Source organism: Hyaloscypha bicolor, assembly GCF_002865645.1.
Source record: "Hyaloscypha bicolor E unplaced genomic scaffold K444scaffold_87, whole genome shotgun sequence".
NCBI lineage: Eukaryota > Fungi > Ascomycota > Leotiomycetes > Helotiales > Hyaloscyphaceae > Hyaloscypha > Hyaloscypha bicolor.
Genome location: NW_020194589.1, coordinates 2,939,196 through 2,961,959, shown reverse-complemented (window position 1 = coordinate 2,961,959; position 22,764 = coordinate 2,939,196). Strand labels below are relative to the sequence as shown.

General features: G+C 48.0%; 8 protein-coding genes across 8 annotated transcripts; 3 read left to right on the top strand and 5 right to left on the bottom strand.

Annotated features, from left to right (window-relative positions):
* Positions 1–2,429: 2,429 nt before the first annotated feature.
* Positions 2,430–3,692, bottom strand: K444DRAFT_630834 (uncharacterized protein; the record flags this gene model as incomplete). The annotated part of the gene is made up of 1 exon (XM_024883266.1): positions 2,430–3,692. One exon carries the CDS (start codon positions 3,690–3,692, stop codon positions 2,430–2,432), a length of 1,263 nt encoding a protein of 420 aa, XP_024736123.1.
* Positions 3,693–5,925: 2,233 nt separating this feature from the next.
* Positions 5,926–7,369, bottom strand: K444DRAFT_725249 (uncharacterized protein). The gene has a single exon (XM_024888644.1). The coding sequence runs from the start codon at positions 7,304–7,306 to the stop codon at positions 6,341–6,343; it is 966 nt and encodes a 321-aa protein (XP_024736122.1). The 5' UTR covers positions 7,307–7,369; the 3' UTR covers positions 5,926–6,340.
* Positions 7,370–7,769: 400 nt separating this feature from the next.
* Positions 7,770–8,819, bottom strand: K444DRAFT_531784 (glycoside hydrolase family 5 protein; the record flags this gene model as incomplete). The annotated part of the gene is made up of 2 exons (XM_024875023.1): positions 7,770–8,192; positions 8,241–8,819. 2 exons carry the CDS (start codon positions 8,817–8,819, stop codon positions 7,770–7,772), a joined length of 1,002 nt encoding a protein of 333 aa, XP_024736121.1.
* A 1,216-nt stretch (positions 8,820–10,035) lies between these two features.
* Positions 10,036–11,254, top strand: K444DRAFT_614009 (uncharacterized protein). The gene has a single exon (XM_024880457.1). It carries the CDS (start codon positions 10,172–10,174, stop codon positions 11,099–11,101), a length of 930 nt encoding a protein of 309 aa, XP_024736120.1. The 5' UTR covers positions 10,036–10,171; the 3' UTR covers positions 11,102–11,254.
* A 415-nt stretch (positions 11,255–11,669) lies between these two features.
* Positions 11,670–13,162, top strand: K444DRAFT_614008 (uncharacterized protein). Its single transcript, XM_024880456.1, has 2 exons — positions 11,670–12,165; positions 12,222–13,162. The coding sequence occupies exons 1-2, from the start codon at positions 11,746–11,748 to the stop codon at positions 12,930–12,932; spliced, it is 1,131 nt and encodes a 376-aa protein (XP_024736119.1). The 5' UTR covers positions 11,670–11,745; the 3' UTR covers positions 12,933–13,162.
* A 453-nt stretch (positions 13,163–13,615) lies between these two features.
* Positions 13,616–16,514, top strand: K444DRAFT_664338 (uncharacterized protein). The gene is made up of 2 exons (XM_024886944.1): positions 13,616–15,274; positions 15,324–16,514. Exons 1-2 carry the CDS (start codon positions 13,683–13,685, stop codon positions 16,297–16,299), a joined length of 2,568 nt encoding a protein of 855 aa, XP_024736118.1. The 5' UTR covers positions 13,616–13,682; the 3' UTR covers positions 16,300–16,514.
* A 2,463-nt stretch (positions 16,515–18,977) lies between these two features.
* On the bottom strand, positions 18,978–20,731 carry K444DRAFT_643867 (MFS general substrate transporter; the record flags this gene model as incomplete). Its single annotated transcript, XM_024884901.1, has 3 exons — positions 18,978–19,781; positions 19,830–20,294; positions 20,351–20,731. 3 exons carry the CDS (start codon positions 20,729–20,731, stop codon positions 18,978–18,980), a joined length of 1,650 nt encoding a protein of 549 aa, XP_024736117.1.
* Positions 20,732–21,306: 575 nt separating this feature from the next.
* Positions 21,307–22,657, bottom strand: K444DRAFT_614004 (Non-heme 11 kDa protein of cytochrome bc1 complex). The gene is made up of 3 exons (XM_024880455.1): positions 22,253–22,657; positions 21,661–21,789; positions 21,307–21,610 (listed from the first exon to the last, which is right to left on the bottom strand). The coding sequence occupies exons 1-3, from the start codon at positions 22,422–22,424 to the stop codon at positions 21,546–21,548; spliced, it is 366 nt and encodes a 121-aa protein (XP_024736116.1). The 5' UTR covers positions 22,425–22,657; the 3' UTR covers positions 21,307–21,545.
* Positions 22,658–22,764: the final 107 nt, after the last annotated feature.

Sequence of the window (22,764 nt, the reverse complement as noted above, 5' to 3'; positions counted from 1 at the left end):
ATTCGCCAGAACTGTTCCTGTTCCTAACGTTGCTGTTATCTTTCGTCCTTGATTATTCTTTCGCTTCGCAACTGGATGTCATAATATAGCCCAAATTACACTCCGTGCCATCGAGCCTTTCCGCAAGCGGCAAGAAGCTCATACTTTCAAGGGACAGGCCGCCACTGAATGCTTTAGATCACATGAATAACTCTGTACCGTTGATCCATTCCGAAAGACGCCGATAATTGATAAGAATAGTCTTTAGGATCCTCCCCTGCTTGCGAGTGCCCACATAGTCAATCGTAACCTGTAGAGTATATCGATACCCTTGAAGTCAATTTCTTCAATGGGTTTTATTTTAGTCTGGCAACATGGACAGTTTGGACGTCTTCTGGTTAGTGGAGGCTGTGGATCCATATCTTGATGCAGTAATGATCGAAGACGTGCCCACAAGGCTTAGCTCTGACCTTAGTCTTCAAAGGATTCCGGCAGATTGGGCAGTTGGCTCTCTGTTTGGTATTATGGATGCAGTCCGTTGGCGAGGGGTTACCGTGGTTATGAATGATCTTCCCCAGTGTTGGGAGAAAGAGAGATGCATTCTTCGAGGCTAGTGAAATACATTGTCGAGACTGATGAAGTAGATTGTTCGAGGTTGGTGAAGTAATTGATGAGTGTTCTAATATAGTATGCCTCGTTTGGGGAAAGAAGTTATTTGTCGATGAATGTTCGGAAAAGCTTGCAGTGTTGTTGGTGATTTTCCAGAAAATATTGTGAGGCAGTTCCCACTCACTTAAATACCTGAATCTCTAATTATTCGTTATTTAGTTCACTTAGAAGTGAACTGGAAGTTTTATGGAAAGTCACGTGAAGCTTGATTTTCTGGTTAATGGCAACTAGGCATGCGGGAAAGTAAACCGAACTGGTCTACGTAATTCTTCGCTATACCCGTTTTCGCGAATTGTCTCCTCGTGTATGGGTCCCAAAATTTGGGGACCACTTCAGAATATACAACAGCAAAGTTGTTCATTAAACAAAGGCTAACGGGACTCGAATAGGAAAGGGGAAGCAAGTTGTCATCCCGTCATATGTTCATGTCCATGCTTTCGAATCTTCAAGATAACGGACCACAATAGAGAGGAGCAATTAAAAGCAGCGAACCTTGTATTGGCTTTCACGATACTACACAGTTGGGTAGTTCTATGACTGGTTGTCTTGCACGCTCCCATTCTCTCGGTCTCTGGACCTCGTCTAGTCGATCAGCTTCCCTTCTCTCCTGCTCGAATCGTTCGAATGCTCCCAGTTGTGCTGCTGTCTCTGCTGCCTCTGCTCCCTCTGCTCCCTCTGCTTCCTCTGCTCCCTCTGCTTCCTCTGCTACCTCTGCTGGCTGTCTCGCTTGCTCGATATTTGAGCCTAATTCTTCCAATAAGGTTTGTTGTGTGCCTACAACTATAGTCTGCTTTGGAGCAGCAAGTGGCGCTCTTCCATCAGCTTCCCTTCTATCCTGTTCGAATCTTTCGAACGCTACAACTTGTGCTGCTTCTGCTGCCCGTCTCGCTTGAGCGACTAATTCTGATTCTTCCATTTGGTTTCGTGTTTCTTGTTCAGTCGCTACAAGTGCGGGGCTTTCCTGAGCAGGGAATGAAGTTCGTCGCATCCTCGATACACACTGCGTAGAAATGCAACAACCATGGCTATCGATTTGACGAAGGGCTCTCATTCTGGTTCTGCAACACGGGCAGTGCTTGACGGTGCGTGTTTGGTTAAAGACCCAAGACTGGATACAGTTGAAATGGAAAATATGACCACACGGTTTGACGCATGTGATAGCTTCCAAAGCTTCCATGCAGATGGGACACTCGGGCTTTGGAATCGGCTTGACTTCTAATGTGGCAGTTTTGGACTAAGCGGCCTCCACCTCGGTGGGGTATGGATATCGAATAATCTTCGTCATTTTCGAAGACAATCAGAGGACATCGAAGAGTTCAAAGCCAGAGAGGATTAAAAGCGTGTCGAATTTAAACCTAGAAAATAAAACAACTTCGTTCTGGCTCCTTAAGTAAAAGTTCGATGATATCCAAGCCGACTGGGACATTCACGCGTGTTCTGATGATCCACAATATCTGATTGTGCCAATCGAGCTGAGAACAATAACCTGGTTTTACTCGGGTTAGATTTGTGGCAATGGATCGCGATTGTTCGGGTGGGTTGAAGGACAACAAAACGTGGTTGTGCGTGAGTATTCAACACCATGAAGTCATGATACCGTTTTAAGAGGAAAGTTGATTTGTTTAAATGCAGCGTCTGTTGTAGCAAGTGTCTACCAAATGTAGTCTCAATTTTGAAAGAAAAGATCTGGAGCCCAATTTTGTCACCTCCGGTAGGCGACTTCGGCTTCAACTCTGATCTCCCTCCTTGACCCAGATATCAAACGGTACCAAGTGGCGCTTTCATGGCGATACCAGTGACCATTGTTCAAGACAGGAGCTGACGAGGTGCTTTGCTGGGCATTTATCACACTGGACTGCATCGGCAGAGCAAGGCTCAAGAATATTCGTTGTGATCCTGTCGAGTTGGGTGCTCTGATCATTGGGGTTGTGACTACGAAACCACGCCAAAGCACTTCGAATTTGTTCTGTGGCTACTCTGACCTTTCCTCTTGTTTGGAGTACATCAATAGACTCAACTTGAGCAAATATTTGTGGGTGGTCGTCAGGTCTTGTTGGTCCCCGTTCCGTAAGCCTTGTAGTCCATTTAATCTTGAGCTTGGTTGCTCCGGTCCCAAGGAGAGGGGGTGATGTTTCCACTCCTCGTGCTTTCTTGAATAGACTTATGGCTTGAACTCCACGATCACTAATGTCAAGATGTTCTTCACGGCTTTCGTAACCACCTATATTAATCAATTTTCGATTTTCGGAATATTCTTTTTTGAAACCATCGGCTTCTTGTCTGGCTCTGTTCAATTCCGGATGGGACAATGAGGTCGCCCTGCTTCTCAAGTTTCGAAATTTGGGTGTATTTGACGCCTTGTAGTATTTTATCTCTAGCCACCGGTGCAGTGTTGAGGTTGTTCGGATGCCTTGTTGTTTGATGCTCAATGAGAGATGCCTCTTCACTTGCGCCACGCCAGTGCCCAAAGGAGCAACAGTCGACAGGTACTCCAGCGGCTCATACGTGACAGATAGTGTCCCTCGAGCCTCGAGCCTCTCCCACTGCATTATTTGCCAATTGATTATCTCGACTGACTGAACTATGCGTTGAAACATCTCCTCCCCTGAGTCCTGGCCAGCTACGGCAATATCTTCGTCCGTAACGATTTCGCTCAGGGGAACTTGTTTTTCATCTTCCTTCCACAAGTTAAGCAGGACTTCAGTGATCGGTGTTCTACAAGTAGGACAGGTGATGGTTCGTGGAAATTTGGTGGCTACCCAATATCGAATACAACGGATATCGAATATATGCTTGCACGGGAGCACGGCTACCTCATCATTGAAAGGCTCGTGACATATTGGGCAGTGCTCTAGAGTCAGACTATAATCGCTCTTATGTGCTGTCACTGTCGCACAAGCCTGGACTTGCCCTCCGCTGGTCATCTCTTCGTCAATTTCTGGAATGGACTTCAAACTGATGCTTCTGATGCTTCTGATCCGAGGTATGAGCTCGTTCAAATCAACGACCGCATCATCGGAATATGAGTTCTCCGATGAAGACATGTTGGTTGGATATCGTATGAGATAAGATGAGGACGAACCTTTTTGATCTAGTGTTGATTGCTTCAAAGATTAGAAAGGTCGGTCGAAGTCTGCTTTTATAAGGCTGCGAGAATATTTGATGGCAGCGTTATTCGTTAAAAAACTCCTGAATGTTAAGACACATGAGAGTGTGAATATTTTCTACAAGTGTGGAACGTTAGAAAATCACTTTGCTCTTGAATTTCGATGATTCGTGGAAGAAAAGGGGTTCGCTTATTTAGCGAGATATATTGAACGGCACTGAGATTCTATTGACTATTTGTCTATCGACTCATCCACCCTTGACGATACAGCTCTCAGGGCCAATCCTCCAAGAAACTTCCAATCTTGTGTTTAGAAGGGCAAACTTGGCACTGCACAGTGTCGATGCCAGTCTCAAGAATGTTATTTATCCCCGTCGAGCTCAACCTTGATCAATAATTCTCAAGCAGCAGGAACGAACCATAAGCACGTTCTTTTTCTCGCTTCCGAAGCCATTACAAAGCACTTCGGATCTTTTCGGTAGTTTTTTTAACTTTGTCTTGATTCTCTGCTACCTCGTGTTCTTCGCGAGTCCGGAGCTTCAGGGACTTGCCATCTTCAATAGAATCAGCTTGGCGAAGTTCGGTCTCCCACTCTATTACAGTGCGACCACCAGGCCTTACAGATCTTCCATAGCCACCACGAGCTCTGAAAGTGTGCTTCAGGTGCATGTGAGTAACGCCCCTATAGCCAGTGCTTTGAGATCTCTGTCCCAGGGCAGTTTGAATGATCCTCCAAATTCGCCACTCTCATCGTTCACGCGGCCGGGGATAAGGAGCGACTTTTTGATAGCTGCCTCCGCCCCCTTGACAGCCCTGTAGTATTTTCTCAAAGATAGCTCATCTGTGCTGAACACGTCTGAAAGAGCCATCTCAGGTCCCCAAGGGGTGTCTTTGGGTATTATGTGAGGGCGATTGAGGTACTCAATACTCAAATATCGAACAAGCTTGGAGGTTGTTGTACCAGCCAACTATTGTAAATCAAGGTGAATGAGGCGTTGCACGAATCACCGACTGGAACCTTGAGGTAAATATAATGTTAAAATAACTAGGCCGTACGGTTCTGGATAGGTTGAGTGAAAGTTTTTTTTCATCGTCAACATTGCTCACCAATCCAGTAGGGGTCTTGCCTCATAGGACACAGTTGTTGTGGACATTGTTCGGCTAGTCTTAAATGAAGCGGTAATCGAAGTCGTGACCACATGGGAGGGCTGTTGTGCGGTCATGGAAAGGCTTTTTGCAATGCGGGCAAGTAGTTGAGTTACGAATTCAAATCGTCTACGGGTTTTGAATTCTGAAAGTTTCATCGAAAGAAGCTCTGTGGGATGTAGCTTGTATCTGATTCCGATTGTTTGGGTTTGGTGTGTTCCTCAGCTTCGTTTGACAAGACTGGGGTTTGTCTTGAAGTGGGATCCGGAGAAGTCGCCTGTGCCTCTGCCAGGCTCATTGCGTCTGGAACTTCTTCGGTGATAGAAGGGGCAGGTGTAGACGAACCTTGAAGTCGAGGTTGAGTGGTTTCTTTTGAAGACATTTTGAATTTTTGAAAGTTTGTGGAGGGTTTAGTGCGTTGATAGTGAGTGCCAGATTGAGAGAGACGTGGTGCTAATCTGAAATGTGAAAGAAGATCACAGGAAGTCTGGTGAACTCTCTTCTATTAATAATGAGTATTCCATATACAGAACAACATGGAACAACCAAAAAGCCAGCATTTTGATTCACAAGAACTTTAATCATAGTCCAATACTTACAAGCGCAATGAATACAAATTGCAACTTCAGCAAATCACGCCGTATGGACTTGTGAGGAATAAATTTGTACTACAATCACTGGGACACTACGAGGATTAATGAGTTGTCTGGTATTTGTTTCAAGAAGTATGAAATGATTTGATTATGATATCTAAGAAGAAGCTCAACGTGGGAAAGGAATCCCTTGATTTGTAGATAAAAGTGGCTCCGCCAGCTCGACTCAAGACAGTAGCTCTTGACCTTCGTCGGGGGATTTGTTAGTAGATACCTCACCGCGTATTAGCAATCTTTCAGGTTGAGATCTAGGTCGTGGTATTGGTTGTGATTGTGCATTTTAAGCCTACAAGGGATTATATGATCAGCTAAATCTGCAGAAGTTCAGCTCATCATTCAGAGTGACTGACTGGGTTGTTTCTGGGTCTGTCTCTCCGCTGTGCAGGATTCTCGAGCTCGAAACTTCTCTAATACAACCATTGCACATCTTCCCAACTCATCCAGACAGCGAGGTCACGAATTATTATAGTTCTAAACCTAGCTAATTCTTTTCGATTCATTTTGTTGATCGCGTTCCAGTCTAACGAGTCTTGCCTGGTAAATCCGGGAAAGGAGTAAATTGGCTGGCTTCGTCTTTGGCGGGCAGAGGGAGCAGCGTCACCAAGGAGGTCCATGAAGCGAGACCTCCTCTCTCCCAAGACACGTAGATGTTCTCTATTCAGTCTCGCGGTCCGCGTTGAATGACCTCTCAAGAATAAAACAAAAGTCTTTAATTGATGTGGACCCATTGAATTTATATGCTCAAGGTCTAAGCAGTCTTCTGTGCGTCGGCTCAAAATGAGATCTTCTAGTTGACCTCGATACCGCTCAGTGGTTGGAACTGCGGCTCTGGGCCATGAGGACGAGGGCGAGAGATAGGAGTAGAAGATGACACAGGATTGGCCCCCGACTCTGTTCTTCCCGTGCGAAGAAAATGCCTGATGCTTTTGAGGGTTTCGAAATCGCTTGAGGAGGTACAGGCATGTCTTATGAGCGTAGCGCGTTGCCGGCACAAGGGGCAGGTTAGGGTAACACGCCAGTGGTTCTCCTGAATGATTGCTTGAAACCAGGGGAGGATACATTCACGGTCGAACTCGTGGCCGCAGGGCATGAGGGTTGCCCGTGTTGTGAAAGGTTCCCAGCATATAGTGCACTTTGGGGGTTCTTGCACAGCTCCAAGTCGGGAAGTGGAGGTTGTTCTTGTTGTGTCTGGAGAAGTACCGATTCCTTGAGGACTCCCAGCAGCTGCTTCAGCACCGGGTGCTTCAAGGCTTCTGAGATCAATTTCAACCTCATACTCACCCGTTGGATGGGTGTCTCTAAGTCTCAAGCGGGGTGGGTTTTCTCGAGTAGCGTCCCCGCTGTGTAGAGTCAGGGAGCCAGCTGGGTTGATGACCCGTATTGTCGCCGCTGCAGGACGAGCTCCTAGCTTTTCCATTCGGGTGCCTTGACTATGAGAACCAAAATCTCCTGAGTCACCAGTTATTGGTCGAGATACTGCAGTATCATCTAGTCTTGGTGTTGCCGCTGCACTTGAATCTGTTTGCGAAGCTGTCGTCGCTAGGTTTGCTTCAGACGTTCCCGAACTTGACTGAGGTGTTGATGCTGACTGGGCAGTTGAGCCTGAATGAGATGTTGAGATCCTTTGCTGCCAAGAAGCTCCGGCAGCTTGGGCTGCACTCAAAATTACCGCTTGACTTCGAGTAGCTGAAGGTCCTCCGATGATATTTGCTAGATTGTTTTCATCTTGTCGTGGTTGAGGTAGAGTAGACATAGTTGGATATGACTATGATTGATTTATTGTTGGAACGAAACCGTTGCCCAAAAAGGAAAGAAGTAGTCTTTTGAGATGTATTAGAAGTGGCCGGAAGGCAGACAGTCGAGCTAGATATGGAAGAAGGCACGACTAAAGTGATTGCGAGCATCACGGTACATTCACGGTACATTCACAGCATATTATCAGCACTTGCTGATTCCCGATCGCTCTATTGTGTTATCGGCCACATTCAAAGACTGATTAACAGGTTTGAATTCTTCCCCTCCTCTAGTTCTGTACGCCAATCACCAACTATTTCTGCTCCAAAGTTATGCCTTGTGTGCGATGCACACCATATGAACAGGGGCTAAGAAATGGAAGACAAGAGTTTCTTCCGCGCTCTTTTTCTCAGAAGCTCGGAGCCAAAAATAGTATACAAGAAGAGAATCGACAGACCCCGCGTCGAGCAACTAAGATGCGCTTAGACATATTTCGTGAGAATGTCAATATAAGAGCTGTAGCACGTCCCCGACGTAGGCTCCAGAGAGTAGATGTAATCTCCCCACCAAGGGCCTGCACCCCACCAAATAGCTCCCATCCACACATCATTCGCAGCTACGAGAGCATCAAGCATTCCAGTGACAGCAGTCTGACATTGAGAATTTGCGCCGCCTGCGAACTCCCCAATAATGCCCTTCTTGTTATTTTGTCGAAGCCAGGTAGTAGCAGCTGCGATTCGCTCTGCGCCGATTGTGGACGAGACACATGTTGATGAGGTGCCTGAGGCGTCTGAGTCGAGGTATTGATGCATCTCGTAGACGATCTTGTTGTATGGATCCGTGAGGTTGCCCATCACAGCGCTATTGCCGGATGTGGTTGTCCACGTCCATGCACCTGAGTATGACTGCCGAGAGGTTACAAAGATGGCAATGAGTGGGATGGCTGCACTTACTGTTCCCTCAACAAAGATATATTGGGTTGTGGCACCAGCGGCTCGAACACCTTCAATGCAGGCTTGATTCAGAGCTACTACGAGCGCGTTGGACGGCTCGTCATGGAACTCGTTGTTGCAATCGAAGATGACCTTGTCATTGGTCTTGAACTCGGTCGCTACGTTTGTCCAGAAGGTCTTGAAATCAGACGTGGAGGTGAAGACGGTGCCATAGTACCGTCCAAAATTGTGAGGGTCGAGAACGGCATGCGCACCAGCGGCGGTAATAAATGACACAACAGTCTTGAGCTCTGAGAGATAGGTGGTATCGAGAGCACTCGTCATTGTCCCTGGTGCGAGACGCTCCATGAGAAATGGAATTCGGAATATGTTCATGCCCTTATTCATCAAGGTTTGAATCGCGGTGGTGTTAGGGAAAATATAATCAGTGCCAAGTGTTCCCGGAATTTTTCCTCCACCGAACTCTGCGCCAGATTCGTTCGCGCCGACCCATTGCAGAGCACCCGATTTCGACGTGCTTGTTGCCCCGGCAGCAGTGCTTGATGAAGACTTGGGGACCGTTGATGTGGAGGATGGCATTATGGTGCTTGCAGATGTTGCCAAAAGCTCAATGGCTGGTGAAAAACTGGGAATTGATACAATGCTGGAAGTTGAAAGTGTTGCTGATGGTATAATCGTGGGTGGTGAGGCAGGGACCGACACAGCGTAAGAGGACACTATGCTACTTGAATATGTTTCTTCATATGGATTCGAAGATGGTTCTGGTATTTTGTAAGTAGGAGGCATGAGAGGATCCCGGCCACACTCGTCATCACGATCTCTGTCAACAGGAACTGAAAGCACTAGAGCCGACAAGCCAGCGGCAAGCAAAGAAGTTGAAAAACGCATAATGCTAATGAATGAATGTACACAAACGAGAATGAATGAGTGACTGGCGTTTGAAGAAGTGCAGACAGGGAGGTCTCTCTCCTTTAAGTGAGAGCAGAAATTTGAGAGGCCCATCATTTAGAATTAGTTCACGCCAAGCCAGGAAACTACCACGGCTACGGCGTTAAACATATGCGGGGGCCTCGAGCTTTCATTCCTTCATTTCATCAAGCAAATGAGGTACTCCGTACCAAACTCATGGAAACAACGTTGGAGCCAAGATCCTCGGAACCATCCGGACGCTCGTGCCAATCATGGCATCGGAAACAAATTGCATCGAATGAGCGATGCGACGACCATTGTTTGAAACTTAGGAAACTTTCTGGGATTGTGGGGATAGAGTATTGAGGCTCTCATGTAACTGAAACAAGGCCGGAATTACTTACATCCAACGACGAGATATTTTGCACCAACGAAGGAGAATTTGACGTTTCGTAATATATGCAAGCGGGCCCTTAGTCGGCGTGCTTGCTCGAGAGGGCGCGAGTCGATTGAAGAGCTTGAGTTGCAATTGCGGAAAGAGGATTGACTTGGAGGCAGTGGAGCGGCTGCGTACTGGCTGAACTCCCGTCTCGGATTGGGGGAGGGCACCGGAACTTTATTAATTTGAAAGATGGAAGATGCAAAGAGACTGCGTCTGACGCTGAGGGACGTTGCTGCTGAAGGAGGGTAAATCACAAACTGAGGTCGGTATGTGTGCTGATGAAAGGCGGTTTGAAAATCGATGCTCGGGTTGAGAGTTGACAGTTGGTACTGAAAAATACGCAATTTGTGGGTATGTTTCAGACTGCGGCCGGAGTTAGCTCACGGTGAGTCTTAGATTTCCTGCTGTTGGATGCGGTGCCTACATAGAAACACAAGAATATGGGTTTCCGCATGCAAGTCAGCATTTAGTGCTGAGTCGTTGCCACATGTGATTTTCAACGACGAAAAGTGGATATAAGCAGCCAGAGGCCCAGGATAAGCAAAGTGGCAGCTTTACGTCCCTACGATTGATATCGACCATGGCATCTTCGAACAATGACCTCTCGTCGCTCCTGACACCGGAACTCTTCCGCCGAGTCTTTAAAAACCGCTTACCATGGCCCATTGAAAAGCCGTTGGATTTCAAGGAAGTATTCACATATGTTTTCCGCTCCGATGGTGGGTCACATGGAGAAGAACTTCGTGAAATTGCTTGGCCGACTCTCAAGGCTCTCAGTACGCTAGGCGTTGACAATGTACCTGATATGATGCAGTTTCTGCCACCTCCCGAGTCCAGAGACTTTCCGGAGCAAGCATTGGGACTACAGCTCCTCCTCGATCAAGGACCACGTGCATTGTTCGAGGGTATGGATGCGAGGTACATCTACGGCTATTTCCAGTATGTGGCAAGAAAATATGCACAGCAACTCTTGGATTTGCCTAGCGCGTTGAGAATTGACAGCAAAAAGAGATGGATGGACGAACTGGGAGCATCCTTCGATTTCTGGGTGATGGCGCGATTGTGGCTCATTGCTCCCGTGGTTCATTCGGAAGTTCTCGTTGATCACGAATTAGCGCTGTTAATGGGTGAGGATGTGCGAGTCGAGGTTGAGAAATTCACGGGCAAGACAGATCCGTATCGAGCGAAGAGGGCAGAGTTGGCTGAAGATACTTATGCATTTGGCAGAATGTATCGAGAGGGTCCTCCCCTGGATAACGGGGTAAAAATGCATGAGTGGTTCTTTTGGATGTGGACTGTGTTGGATGTGCACAAACCTATCATTGATAAGTTTGGGAAGTATCCCTACCAGGATGTTGCAAAGGGGAGAGAGTCGACGGACAAAGAGAAAGAATGGACAATCATATTTCAGAATGGCGTCGACAGAAGCAACTCGGAGGTTGCCAAAAGGATAAGAGAGGATGTGGTGAAGGGTAGATGGACACCATTAGGGCAGGAGGATGAGAAATGAGTTCACTTGAAAAGAGGCCAAATAGAATGAATGTTGCCGGGTGGCAGGAAATCATAAAACTCAGTGAAAAATTGCCTTGCAACGGGGATCTGAAGCCTGAAAGTCATCGAAAAGAATAAAATGATCAACTCGTCTCAAGATTTTGCAACGTACAGAGCAAAACAGGGCAAACACTACCAAACAGCAGGTGTTGGGCAAGTCTTGCCTGAAAACTGATTTCAAGTGACTATTGAGCAAAACCGTCTTGAAGTTGAGAATTCCTCAACCATTATTAGGGCCCACAGAAACAGCACTTGATCTACGTTGGCAAAGCACAATATATGTCGGATTCGAGTTCGGGTTCTGCATCTCGCTTCACGGATTTAAGGAGAAGGCCGAGTTCTTGCACTGGTTTGGCTATGGTAACCTCAAAGAGGATGCCTTGTGACGCGTCATGCTTGATAGAGCGCCGTCAAAATACAGAGTAAAGGTGAGAAGAAGTATAAGTACCAGCTCAGGAGGCACAATTCGGCCTTCGTTGACCTTGTCCTCGCTCATTCAAAAGATCTGATAAGAAATGACCCTAAATCGCGGATCTGATAATTCTGCTTACGGAATCCGGAACTTTGATTACGGAGTTCAAAGCCCCACTGCGGAACCCCACCATGTCCTACAAAACAGAGGGCAGTGCAGCCAAGAAAAATCATCCAGCCGTGGGACGCTCTTTCAAGATGACCTCGAGCCTCAAATCTTTTCTCAACAGTGCGAAACAATCGTTATCGGGAGCTTCAACGCCCGCTCCAGGTACGCCAGATGGCAACACGCCGTGCAGCCACCTGTTCCCGAAGGTAGATCCCGCTGTTGACGGGGAGGATTGCGACCATGATTGCGATTCGTGCATTGTCTCACTGCCGAAGGGATTCAAGATTGACGAAGATGACAAGCTGTACGGGTACGTGAAGGGATGGAGTACGCATGTTTTGGTTGCGACTGGGAAGACGGACTGGGTGAGAGATGTTGCAGATGAGAAGGGGAGCGTGATGGAAGCTATCGACAAGAAAGCAGACGTGAAGCCAAGTAACGGGGTAGGTTACACATTCATTCCATTTAAGTAATTGGTTTGCTAACTCCATGCATGAAGAGGCTTATGCTGTCCGCCTCAAATATACCCACGCCTTCCCATACCACAAGCTATTCCGAACCCACGACTGTCCTTCTCCTCCCAGCCTTCATCGTCATTGAAAACGTTACGCCGAAAAATGTCAACACTTTAATTTCAGAATTCGTCAATAAAGGCCCTACGAATAGCACACCTTTAGGACCAATCTCAATACCCGCCTCCCTACCAGATCCCCTTCCCACCGCCGACCAATTGACATCGCGACCAAGTCCCCATCGAGCACTCATTCTCCTCTGTTCACAAAAAACTCGAGACGCACGATGCGGGCAAAGCGCACCGCTATTGCGCAAAGAATTAGAAAGACATCTGCGAGTCTGCGGGCTCTTCCGAGATTTGGACGATGAGCGACCTGGTGGAGTTGGGGTATACTTCATCTCGCATGTTGGAGGACATAAGTACTCCGCCAATGTGATGGTCTACAGGAAAGCAGATGCTTTTGGACTAGATAATGTAGAACGAGGGAAATTGGACGGAGAAATCTGTCCACCACCAGCGAAACCTTCGGCGGACGAAGTCCAAGAAGGAGCTGCGCAGTGTATCTGGATTGCAAGGGTGAGGCCAGAGGATTGTGAGGGCATTGTGAAGTTTACGGTGCTTCAAGGGAAGGTTGTGAAGCCTGAGCGGCAACTGAGGGGTGGATTTGATAGACAGAGGGGAGTTTTCAGTTGGTAGCATTTCTTGGCTTCGATTCAACAAAGTAAATAGCAGGCATTTTGGAAGGACGTCCGAATTAGAGGAGAGCATAACAAGAGCTCAATTGGCTTTATTGTCCTTAGAAAATAATTGATTCTTCTAATCTGAAGACTTTCGTGTCTTGTTTGGTGGCTAATCCCTCTTGCGGTGGACATAAAAAGCAACGCTTACTTTCAAGGTCCTCTATCAAAGCAGGACAATGGTCTGGGCTTTGAGAGGAAAAGATTTGAATATGCCAGACCTTCCGAGGTTTTCGAACTGTTACTGAATGTACCAGGCCTCGACAAAACATTAGGAGAGGACGTAATTGAAATGTCCCATCGAACTTGGCGTACTGACTCCTGGGTGACTCTTTTCTATGTTCACCGCAAGCCCCCTGTTTGTCTAAGGGCTGAAGGATGCCGCCCATAGTGTTTTCATGACAACCCCCAGTCTGACAGGGGTTTTAAGAAAGGAACTTTCAATTCTTTCAGGTCCATGAAAAACAATCTATCTTCCTTTTTAGTGAATCTATTTCTCCGGTCCGGACCCGGATAAACTTTGTGCTCTCACGTGCTCAAGCCCAAAGCTTTCGTGGTCGCTGTAGCAACGCGATTTTCGTCAACAACCATTTCGAGGGGCAAGCGATCCTCGACCTCACGTCCTCATACCAACATGAGGCCAATTATTTGCTCCAACGCAGCATAATTTGGAGGAGCACTCCATTTACTTTGCCAATTGGCCTTCAACATGGCTTCCCAGCATCGTGTACCGGATTCTTATAATCATAAACGCACCAAATCATCGGTATTGTCGTTCATGCACAAGAGAACCCCTTCTGCCGGAGCAGGGCTCTCTTCGAATCTGCCCAGCACTTTTGTTGCTTCACCAGCATATGCATCGGTCCCATGTCTGCCTCTAGATCATCCGCACACAAGAGCTCTTGGTGAGCTTCAGCACAACCAGCAAAGTCAGCCGCCACCGCCGCCCAAGAAATCACGAGAAGCGAAGCGTCCGAATACAAGCGAAGATGCCACGAAAGCATCGCACAAGAAGACATTGAGCACAATCTCTTTGAAGACGTTTGGGAAGGATTCAGAGAAGGAACCAAAGTCGAAGGAGCCCAAACCCAATAAGAAGAAGTCGACCACCAACCTCTCCAACCTTCTCTCGCGTCCGAAATCTGCAAAGAACCTTCGCAAGCAAGCTGAAGAAGAAGCTCGTGTTCAGAAAGACAAAGAGAACCGTACCCCAACATCCATATCATCTGCTGAAACGGCATGTCCACCACCAATTTATGCCCAATTCTCGAGTGAATGCTTTGCCAAACAACCACTGGGAGGGAAGTTTTTAGAGGATCAGATCGACTTGTATACCCCGCGAGACAATGGGAGGCAAAGAGATTTTCATGCTGGTCCCGCTGGCCCGCCTACTCTCACAAAACAAGATAGTGGTTTTCAACGACCAAAGTCGACATACCTGCCAAGCAGTTTTAGCCTGCAGGATATTAGCAGGCGTGTTAGTTCAGGGTCAAGACACAGTGCCGAAATTGTACGACGTGTATCTGGTGCCAAAAGACCTAGCTTTGAAAGAAAGGCTACGGCGTCATCGGCAAAGTCGGAAAAGACAGAGACACCAGCAGCGCAGAAGGGTCACCGAATGAAGCCATCCACTTCATCTCCTGGCAAGAAGACTCCTACACCAGCTGAGGCTGGACCAGTGATTCCGGACAAAGATGTGGACAAGGAGTTTGAGGCTATGCTGGACCGACGTAATATCCCCGAACACCAGCGTGGGAAGATGCGGAGTCTTGCCGTGTCCATGAAGAAAGATTTTATTAGACAGGACTGGGCAGAAATTTCTGCTGCTGGAAAAGATGGCAGGCCAGGGACCAACCGTAGTGATTCAAGTGCTGAAGCTACCAGCGGTACCCATGATGTCCCGGAAGTTAAGACAAAGAGACCAAGAAGCAGAACCTTTACATTGTCAAGGGCATCTAGCAAAGAACCGCCATCACCAGGCAAGAAGTCTAAGGAGGAAATGAGTTTGACCAAATCAAAGAAATCTTCAGAGAATCTGAAGGATGGAAACAAATCGTTGACAGCCTCAGGTGCTGCTGTTGCCCAGACACTGATTGCAAAGGCAAAAGGACAGCTTACTGATGATTTTGTGTCCTACTTGAGGAAGGTTCGCAAGCCGGAATTGGTTGAAGTTGGAAAATTACATAAGCTGAGGCTTTTGCTTCGCAATGAGACGGTAGCATGGACTGATGGGTTTATCCGGCAAGGAGGAATGGAGGAGATTGTTGGTTTGCTACATAGAACTATGGAGGTTGAGTGGAGGTTTGTCACACCCCAATGTCCTTCTCGGGCCCCACTGACAGTTTTACAGAGAGGAGCACGAAGATGCTTTACTTCATGAGGTTCTCCTCTGCCTGAAGGCTCTTGCAACTACTGCACTCGCCCTTCAACACCTAGATAGGATCCAAGTCACTCTGTTCCCCGCACTCTTACACATGCTCTTCGACGAGGAGAAGAAGGGGCCGAGCGAGTTCACCACACGCAACATTATCAGCTCACTCCTGTTTACGTACCTGAAGTCGGCTCCAATGTCGGAACGAACCCACCGAGCTAAGATCCTTTTGTCTTATCTTCGTGACCCCGAACCAAGTGAGTCTCAACGACCGGTCGGATTCGTCCTTGAGATGCGGCGGCCACGACCATACCGAGTCTGGTGCAAGGAGGTTGTCAATGTTACCAAAGAAGTTTTCTGGATTTTCCTGCACAACCTTAACGTAATTGCTCTCCCTAAACCAACAACCGACCATGGTGACCACTCTCATCCATACGGCACGCAGGCTACCTCGGACAGTAGCTTCAACAGCGCCAATCCCCACCACATCTATATGACGAAGCACTTTCCTAAAGAACGTCCTCCAGTACCAGCAGCACCTTACGTTGGCGGCGTCGAATGGGATGCAACGAATTATCTTGCCTCGCATTTGGACATTGTCAACGGTATTATTGCAAGTCTTCCTACACAAGCGGAGCGCAACACACTCCGAGAACAGATGATGGTATCAGGTTGGGAGAAATGCTCAGGCGGAACTCTCAGACTGTGCAAGGAGAAATTTTACGGTGGTGTACATGATGGCTTGAGATGTTGGGTTGCTGCCGCGGCTGATGATGGCTGGAATACTCGCGACGTTCGATGCGGGCCATGCGTTGAAAGCAGCAAGAGTCCAGCGAAAAAGAGCCTCGCGAAGAATACTCCTATTGAGGCCGCGCCCAAGATTGAGATGAAATTGGACTTCTTGAGTGGGGCTCAGAAGATCAATTCGCCAATGAACGATGACGTTTGGCTGTAGAGGGTCGCTACCGGTGTCTTTGTGTTGATTGATGAATTTGTTAGGATACGCTTGTCGTTGCTGGATTACGGCCACACAGACTTCTCTTTTCTCTTTGTGTAAAGGGGCATTGGGTGGACAGTTTCTGTTTTTATTGATGATTCGCATGCTTGCATGAAGTAATGACTGTAACGATATGAATAGGCAGGCATAAATTGATATATCATGAATCACTGAATGATTTGTTCTATTTCCTCATTGTGCCGTTTACTTTGGTGGATAATTTCACTCTACAAAATGTAAAAAGTGCCTTTCTGATACTTAGAAGCCCCCGACACTAAGGATGTGGACCATTGTACAATAGAATTCTTGTTACACACGCTCGAGTTGAACTATACCGGGTTCTGGTGGCTGGCAGTCCCAATTCTGGTGTCCTTTCCCACAATACCCACAGTTTTGTTCCCTCCCTGCCAGTACTGGCACTTTCTAATCCTCTCCAGTCCGGAATAACAGCCGTAACACTCCCCAAGATCCCCTGGGACCGGAGTTATAAGTATCCCAGGGTCTAGAGGGGCCGAAGTTGTACCGGATGGTTGTGATGGGTTGCCGGCAGAGAGGGCATATGAGTGGCTTTGCCGAGTGAGTGGAGTGAGTGAGTGAGTGAGGTGACGGTGGATGCAAGAGAGGTCGAAGGCGTGGGTGCAGGGGATGATGAGGGTTGCGTGGTTGTTGGAGCGCCATTCGAGACAGATGGTACACAGCGGAGAAGTTGGTGGTCATTGTTCGGGGTTTGTGCTGGTCATTCTTGAAAAGTTACGAGACTTCGTTGAACTAGTCGAAGATGCTTGAGAATTTGGCATGATAGTGTAAAAGATTCTGATTCAAGATCTGGAAAAGGAGAACAGTATTGGAGAGAAAATACGTGGATATATATGAGAAGGTCAACTAGATTTAGTGATTTAAATGGGCTGTCAGAGACAACCAAGGGAAATCGGAAGAAAGTTGTATTTGAGATGAATAATATTTCGAATTGCTCAGATGGAGAGAAAAGTATTATTCAGCAGAAACAACAATCATGTGCAGGCACTGGAGGTCATTCATATGAGGACCGAGCTGGAAGGAAAGCACTTAATGAATGTATGTTCTTAGATTCCTAATGCCTGGGAATGGAATTGAACTACCTAGCTCCTGGATAATGTCAGGATGGCTGAATAGACTTTCAATCCGCTAAGCGTTCTTGAACTTCATCCCCACTGCCATCCGTATCAGTATCCGTATCCATGCTTTCATCACAGCCCCCACCACTTTCCCTGGTCCTAGCCTCTATTAGGCAAAATGCAATCCCCATTCCGATGCCTCTCATCACAATACTCACACTCCATTTCACCATCCCCTACCACCTCCAGAATACCTGTACTCCCTCTATCCAACGACCTCCAATGCTCTCTAATATACCCCATCCCCTCAAAATGCTCGATAACCCCCTGCATCTCCTGTCTCGCCATCCTGACCTCTTTCTCCCTCTCCTCCTTGGCGATACCTCTCACCACTTCCTCTCTCAACTCCTCTTCCCCTAGTTCCTCCATCAAAAACTCCTCAGTTATCGTCAACGACTCCTGGATCGTGATATCCTTCTCCCCCAACATCCGTTGTACTACCAAACCTCGCATAACCATAGCCTTCAAGCCGCGGTCATCGCACTTGACCTCGTACTGCGGGCCATCTATCTGAGTTCCCGAGAACAACCTCATGCTTCCCAAGCTGCCCAGACACTTTATGATATCTTCCCGCGCTCTAGCGATCTTTTCAGGTTCGAATATTTGGTCGTCGGGAAAAGGCACAGGAAGGCTGCGAAAGGTTCTGAAGTTCAACTTTCGCACGGAGGTGCACTGTGTTCCAACCCCATGTTCTTGCATTAAGAATAAGGTTAGTTCACGGTTGATGGCAATAATGAGATCGCCTTCGACTGCAACGGCCTCTCCATGAGGGAAACTGAAGATTATCGGGGAGATGTCTTCGAGGGTTCTGAGTCTTCGCAGCTCGATCTTCCGCCTCCTTTCCCGCTCGGAAGCACAAGGTGGGATAATCTCGTCATCTCGCAGGAAAGGGTCGGTATCCTGTTCTCCCTTCCCGGGAATATGTATTTTATACATTCCATCTGGCGTGAAAGCATATTTCACCGCTTCAAGTTTGGCTCTGCACATGGGGCACTGTCTGCTTTGTTCGCCAAGCAGCTTCAACTGAACCGATATGCAGTCGACGTCGTACTTGTGGCCACAGGGGATCAGGACGGCTGTGTCTGCAGAGTGGCACTCGAGACATATTGGGCAACGTGGTGGGGAATCTGTCCGTGATAATGGTTGAGATGTATCCATAGTATGGCAGTATTCTTTTTCAGATGATGTGATGAAGTCGGAAGAAAGCATGGAAAGAAGTCGGAGTTTTGGAGGCTTTTAAGCACTTCTAGATTAGAAAACTGTAGACTGTACTGTCACTTGGCTAATGAGCGTGAATAGATTGTAGTAGACACTTATAGAACCCTGGTATCACTTGGGACCAGGACGTTTGAATGGCTAGGAAACGACGGCGATTTTTGAAGAAACTTCGGCTGTGATTACTGTATATGATGTAAATTGGCCAGTATATATGGCGAACGATCCCCCAAAAAGAATATCTACAGTAGATATGCAATAAATGACTCAAGGTACAACGACTCCACGCTCTACATCCCTCGCATCGTTAGCCTCTTTGTCGGCTTCGACTCTCCGCATTCGGACCTTTCTGTCCCTCCCACAGCACCCCAATGCAAGTGGGAGAGGAATCACGACCATGGCAATAACTGTTTGGAAGATCAAAGCCCTCCACATATTTCCTGGGGGTCGGTTGGTATGATCATCAAGCGAGCCGTCATTGGGTCCAGGGTCACGCAAAGCATTCGAAACCAGAATGAAGATTCCACCAAGAAGTTGGCCACCGCTCCAGCATATTGTGCTAGTGACTTCTGGAGACACAGGATGCGTCAACTCGATCAGATATTCCAGAACGACTGGTACAAGACTGAATGATGCCGCTCCTAAAACTGATAAGATGGCGTATGGAGCAGCAATATTCCTGGTCTGCGGAGCCCATGTGAAGGCTAGGTAGGATATCGCAACGATGGGAACCTGTAACTTGATGGCGAAGAGGAAGGTTTTGGTCTTGTCAATGATCGGAGACGTGATAGCAGCGGTAACGAGACCAACGACGATCAGTAAGGCTCCCGCAATTCCAGCTTGGGTCTCGGTGAATGAATAAGGCTGGAGGAGCTGGTTGATGAGGGACGAGATGCTATTGAAAAGCCCCACATAGACGGTGAAAGGGACCATGATCATGTAAAACTCCGGGCAGGTAAAGAGGAACTTTAGTGAAGGGCCAAGAGCTTGCTTCTCTTCATGTCCAGATGGGGAACATGGAGTTGGTGGCGCGGCTGGGATAAAGAACGAGGGTATTGATGCAACAGAAGACTGAAGAGGTCAGCACAAAAGAACAGCTAAGGACTTGGGGTTGCCTACAATGATCGCAATGTATAACACCATATTTGGAATGTCTTCAGGTTTTCCAGCCCAAGAAGGGTCAATAAGTTGTGCCAAAGCACCACCAAATGGATTGGCCAAGCTCATAACAGCTGTAGCCGCAACTCTTCCACTATTCGTGAACCATAAATCTGAGTACCTCGTGGGAGCAGCAAGGACGAATGGCTGGGCCAAGCCCGTCAAGATCTGACCAAACATCACTCCCCCAAAATTTCCATGGGGACCTGCCTTCGTGGCACCATATCTGATCCAGTTGCCCAACAGGATGAGAACTGAGGCTGTGATGATCGACGGTTTTGGTCCCCCATGATGCAGGGTGTAAATCACAAGCGGGGTCGCAACGCAGAAGGCGAAGAGAAAGGCTGTGCTCAGCCAATTGATATCCGATGGGGTTACATTGTAGTATTGGGACGTCGTCGTGGAGTTGGCAGAGAAAGAGAGCCACTACGCAATGCATTAGTGTCATTCTGGGGCTGGCTGGACTTCAATAGACTACTCACATCCCAGCTGACAATGATGTTCAGCAACGCCAACTGGACGAGGCCGAACCAGCGCCTCTTGTAAACCTTATATACTCGTCCTCCCATCGCGTCAGCAACTCCCGTGCTATTGTTTCCGCCCTCTTGAGCTCCTCCGGGTTGCGTTGTCGAGCCTCGTTCATCATCACCTAACAGCTCATCGTCACTGCGCACTTCATGCAAGGCTTCGACCTCTCCAATTCTATCAGGTCCGTCACCACTGCCATTGGATTGCGTGGCCTTGAGTTCGTCATTATTCTTGCTGTCGATGCCACTGCCGTTGCCGTTGCTCACGTTGCTGCCGGCCGAAGGTGCTGATGCAGCGCTCCCATTCCCACGGCTCTTCAAACCTCTCATCTTCATCGTTCGGAGAAAGGAGAATCCTCCAGGTACAGGTTCAGGAGCCGGCTTTTCATTGGCAAGAGGCTCTGTCTTGTCGTTGTTCGGCGCGCCTCGCAGCTGGATGTCTTGGTGTTTCTCCGTCGCGTGCGCATCCCCTGATCTTTCCGGAGGCGGCGCCATCTTAAATTAGGTACCTTTGTAATTAGACCCTCGCGTCAATAAGGCGTCGCCTATGATACCGCTTAGTCCCAAGTGCCACAGTTGGGTCGAAACTCGAAAGTTTCCTCGACTTCAAGCTTAGTCGATTCGAATGTATAGAGAACAGCGGCCCCTTGATCCATTATATGCCTCATTCGCAATCAAAAGAGGGGAACTGCCAGCTGAGGATAGGGTTTGGGAGGGTTGGGGAATTGCCGGGGTGTGTGTTCAAAATAGGCAAAGGCCCCGATCTGCTGATCCCCATCAAGACACCGCCGCAACATCGCAGGAAATCGTGCCACAGAAGAGATTCCGTGGGCCAGCTTCCTGAAAGTTTATCTTGTGAAAGTCCGAGGCTTCGCAATGCAAGATAAAGAAGCCTTTCTTGATGTTGGCCCTTGCGATCTGCCATAGTAGGTCCCTAACTTCACTCACGGAACAAAGATAGGCTGCTGGTCTATGGATTTCCTATACTACAGTACATACCGCTCACAGGACGAGCCTGCTGCCGAAGTACAAAACAGGTGATGCGGGTAAGATATCTACAGGCGTCTCCTTTCCACCATCCCATCTCCCCCATCATCTATGTCATGCAAACATCTCGAGGCGAAATTGTCGATCGAAGTAGTTGAAACCTCTACTTAAGAGCGTTCCATAGCTTTGGTGCGGCGCAGGTGCTTGCGCAGTGAGCAAGGTGGAAGACTGTGGGTTATTAGCATCAGTCCAAGATAGGAGCATTTATTTAGACTTACATTCTTCAACGCAGTCTTCATCGGGATGCTTCTTGTCCACTGGCTTTCCGTGGTCTGCACCAGTGACACGCTCAACGCACTCGTCGAAGTGGTGCTTTGCTGGGGAGCAGACCTTGGATTCCTTGCATTCTGTGAAACAATATTAGCAAGGTTCATGTAGCTATTCGTGTAACAAGCCAGAGTCGAATGGAGATATCCTCCAGAGTTTAAAATTCCACAAGCAAAAAGAGCATGGAGAGAAAGCCATGCTTCGAAGTCTTCAATAGCAGCTTGCACTTGCAACATTGCCTCGTTCCCCAAGTGAACATTCATCCTGCTCGCCCCGTCTACTTCATCTCGAGACTATCCACCAGAGGCATCAAATTGACCAGATTTCATGCAGCATCCAGCGTTAGATCCAGATATATACCATTTAGATAGCAACTTGCGCTTGCAACATTGCCTCATTGCCGGATAGTTATATTATTCCTCTCCCCACCCTACCCAACACACCTCGGACAGAAGCCACCGCAACAAAGGAGTTGACCGTATATCCACCCTTAATTCCAGATGTGGAAACAAACCTGGATAGTTGAGAAATATATGCACTTACCCTCCTCAAACTTCTCCTTAGGATCTTCCAACTCTTCCTCCTCCTCCTCCTCTTCCTCCTCAGGCTCCTCCTTGTCTTCAGATCCCTCATCTTCGTTCTTGTCGGATGATTCTTCGTCCTGTTCCACGAAGCACATTAGCACAGGTTCCGTAGATCTCTTCGCTCCTCCCATCACTCAAGGGAGCCGTAAACACCTCCGTAGATTCCGCACTCCCCATCACCACCACTATCCACCCTCTCATCGCTCCCCAACACCCAATGCACCTCCCGCCACTCGATTCCCCTCTCCACCTCCTCGCACCCCTCTGCCAGTCCGGTCAAATAAGGAAGAAAGCACCCACCTGGGTTTCCTCCTCCTTCGCCGCAGGAGCATCAGCCTCCGCCGTGCTCCATGGCAGCGCTGCCTCCAGCATATCGCTTATGCTATCAAAGAAACCCATCTTGATCACTTATCCAATGGATTGGCTGCTCAATGGGCGAAGATGTTCAAGTCGTGATGAGTCGGGAAGAAG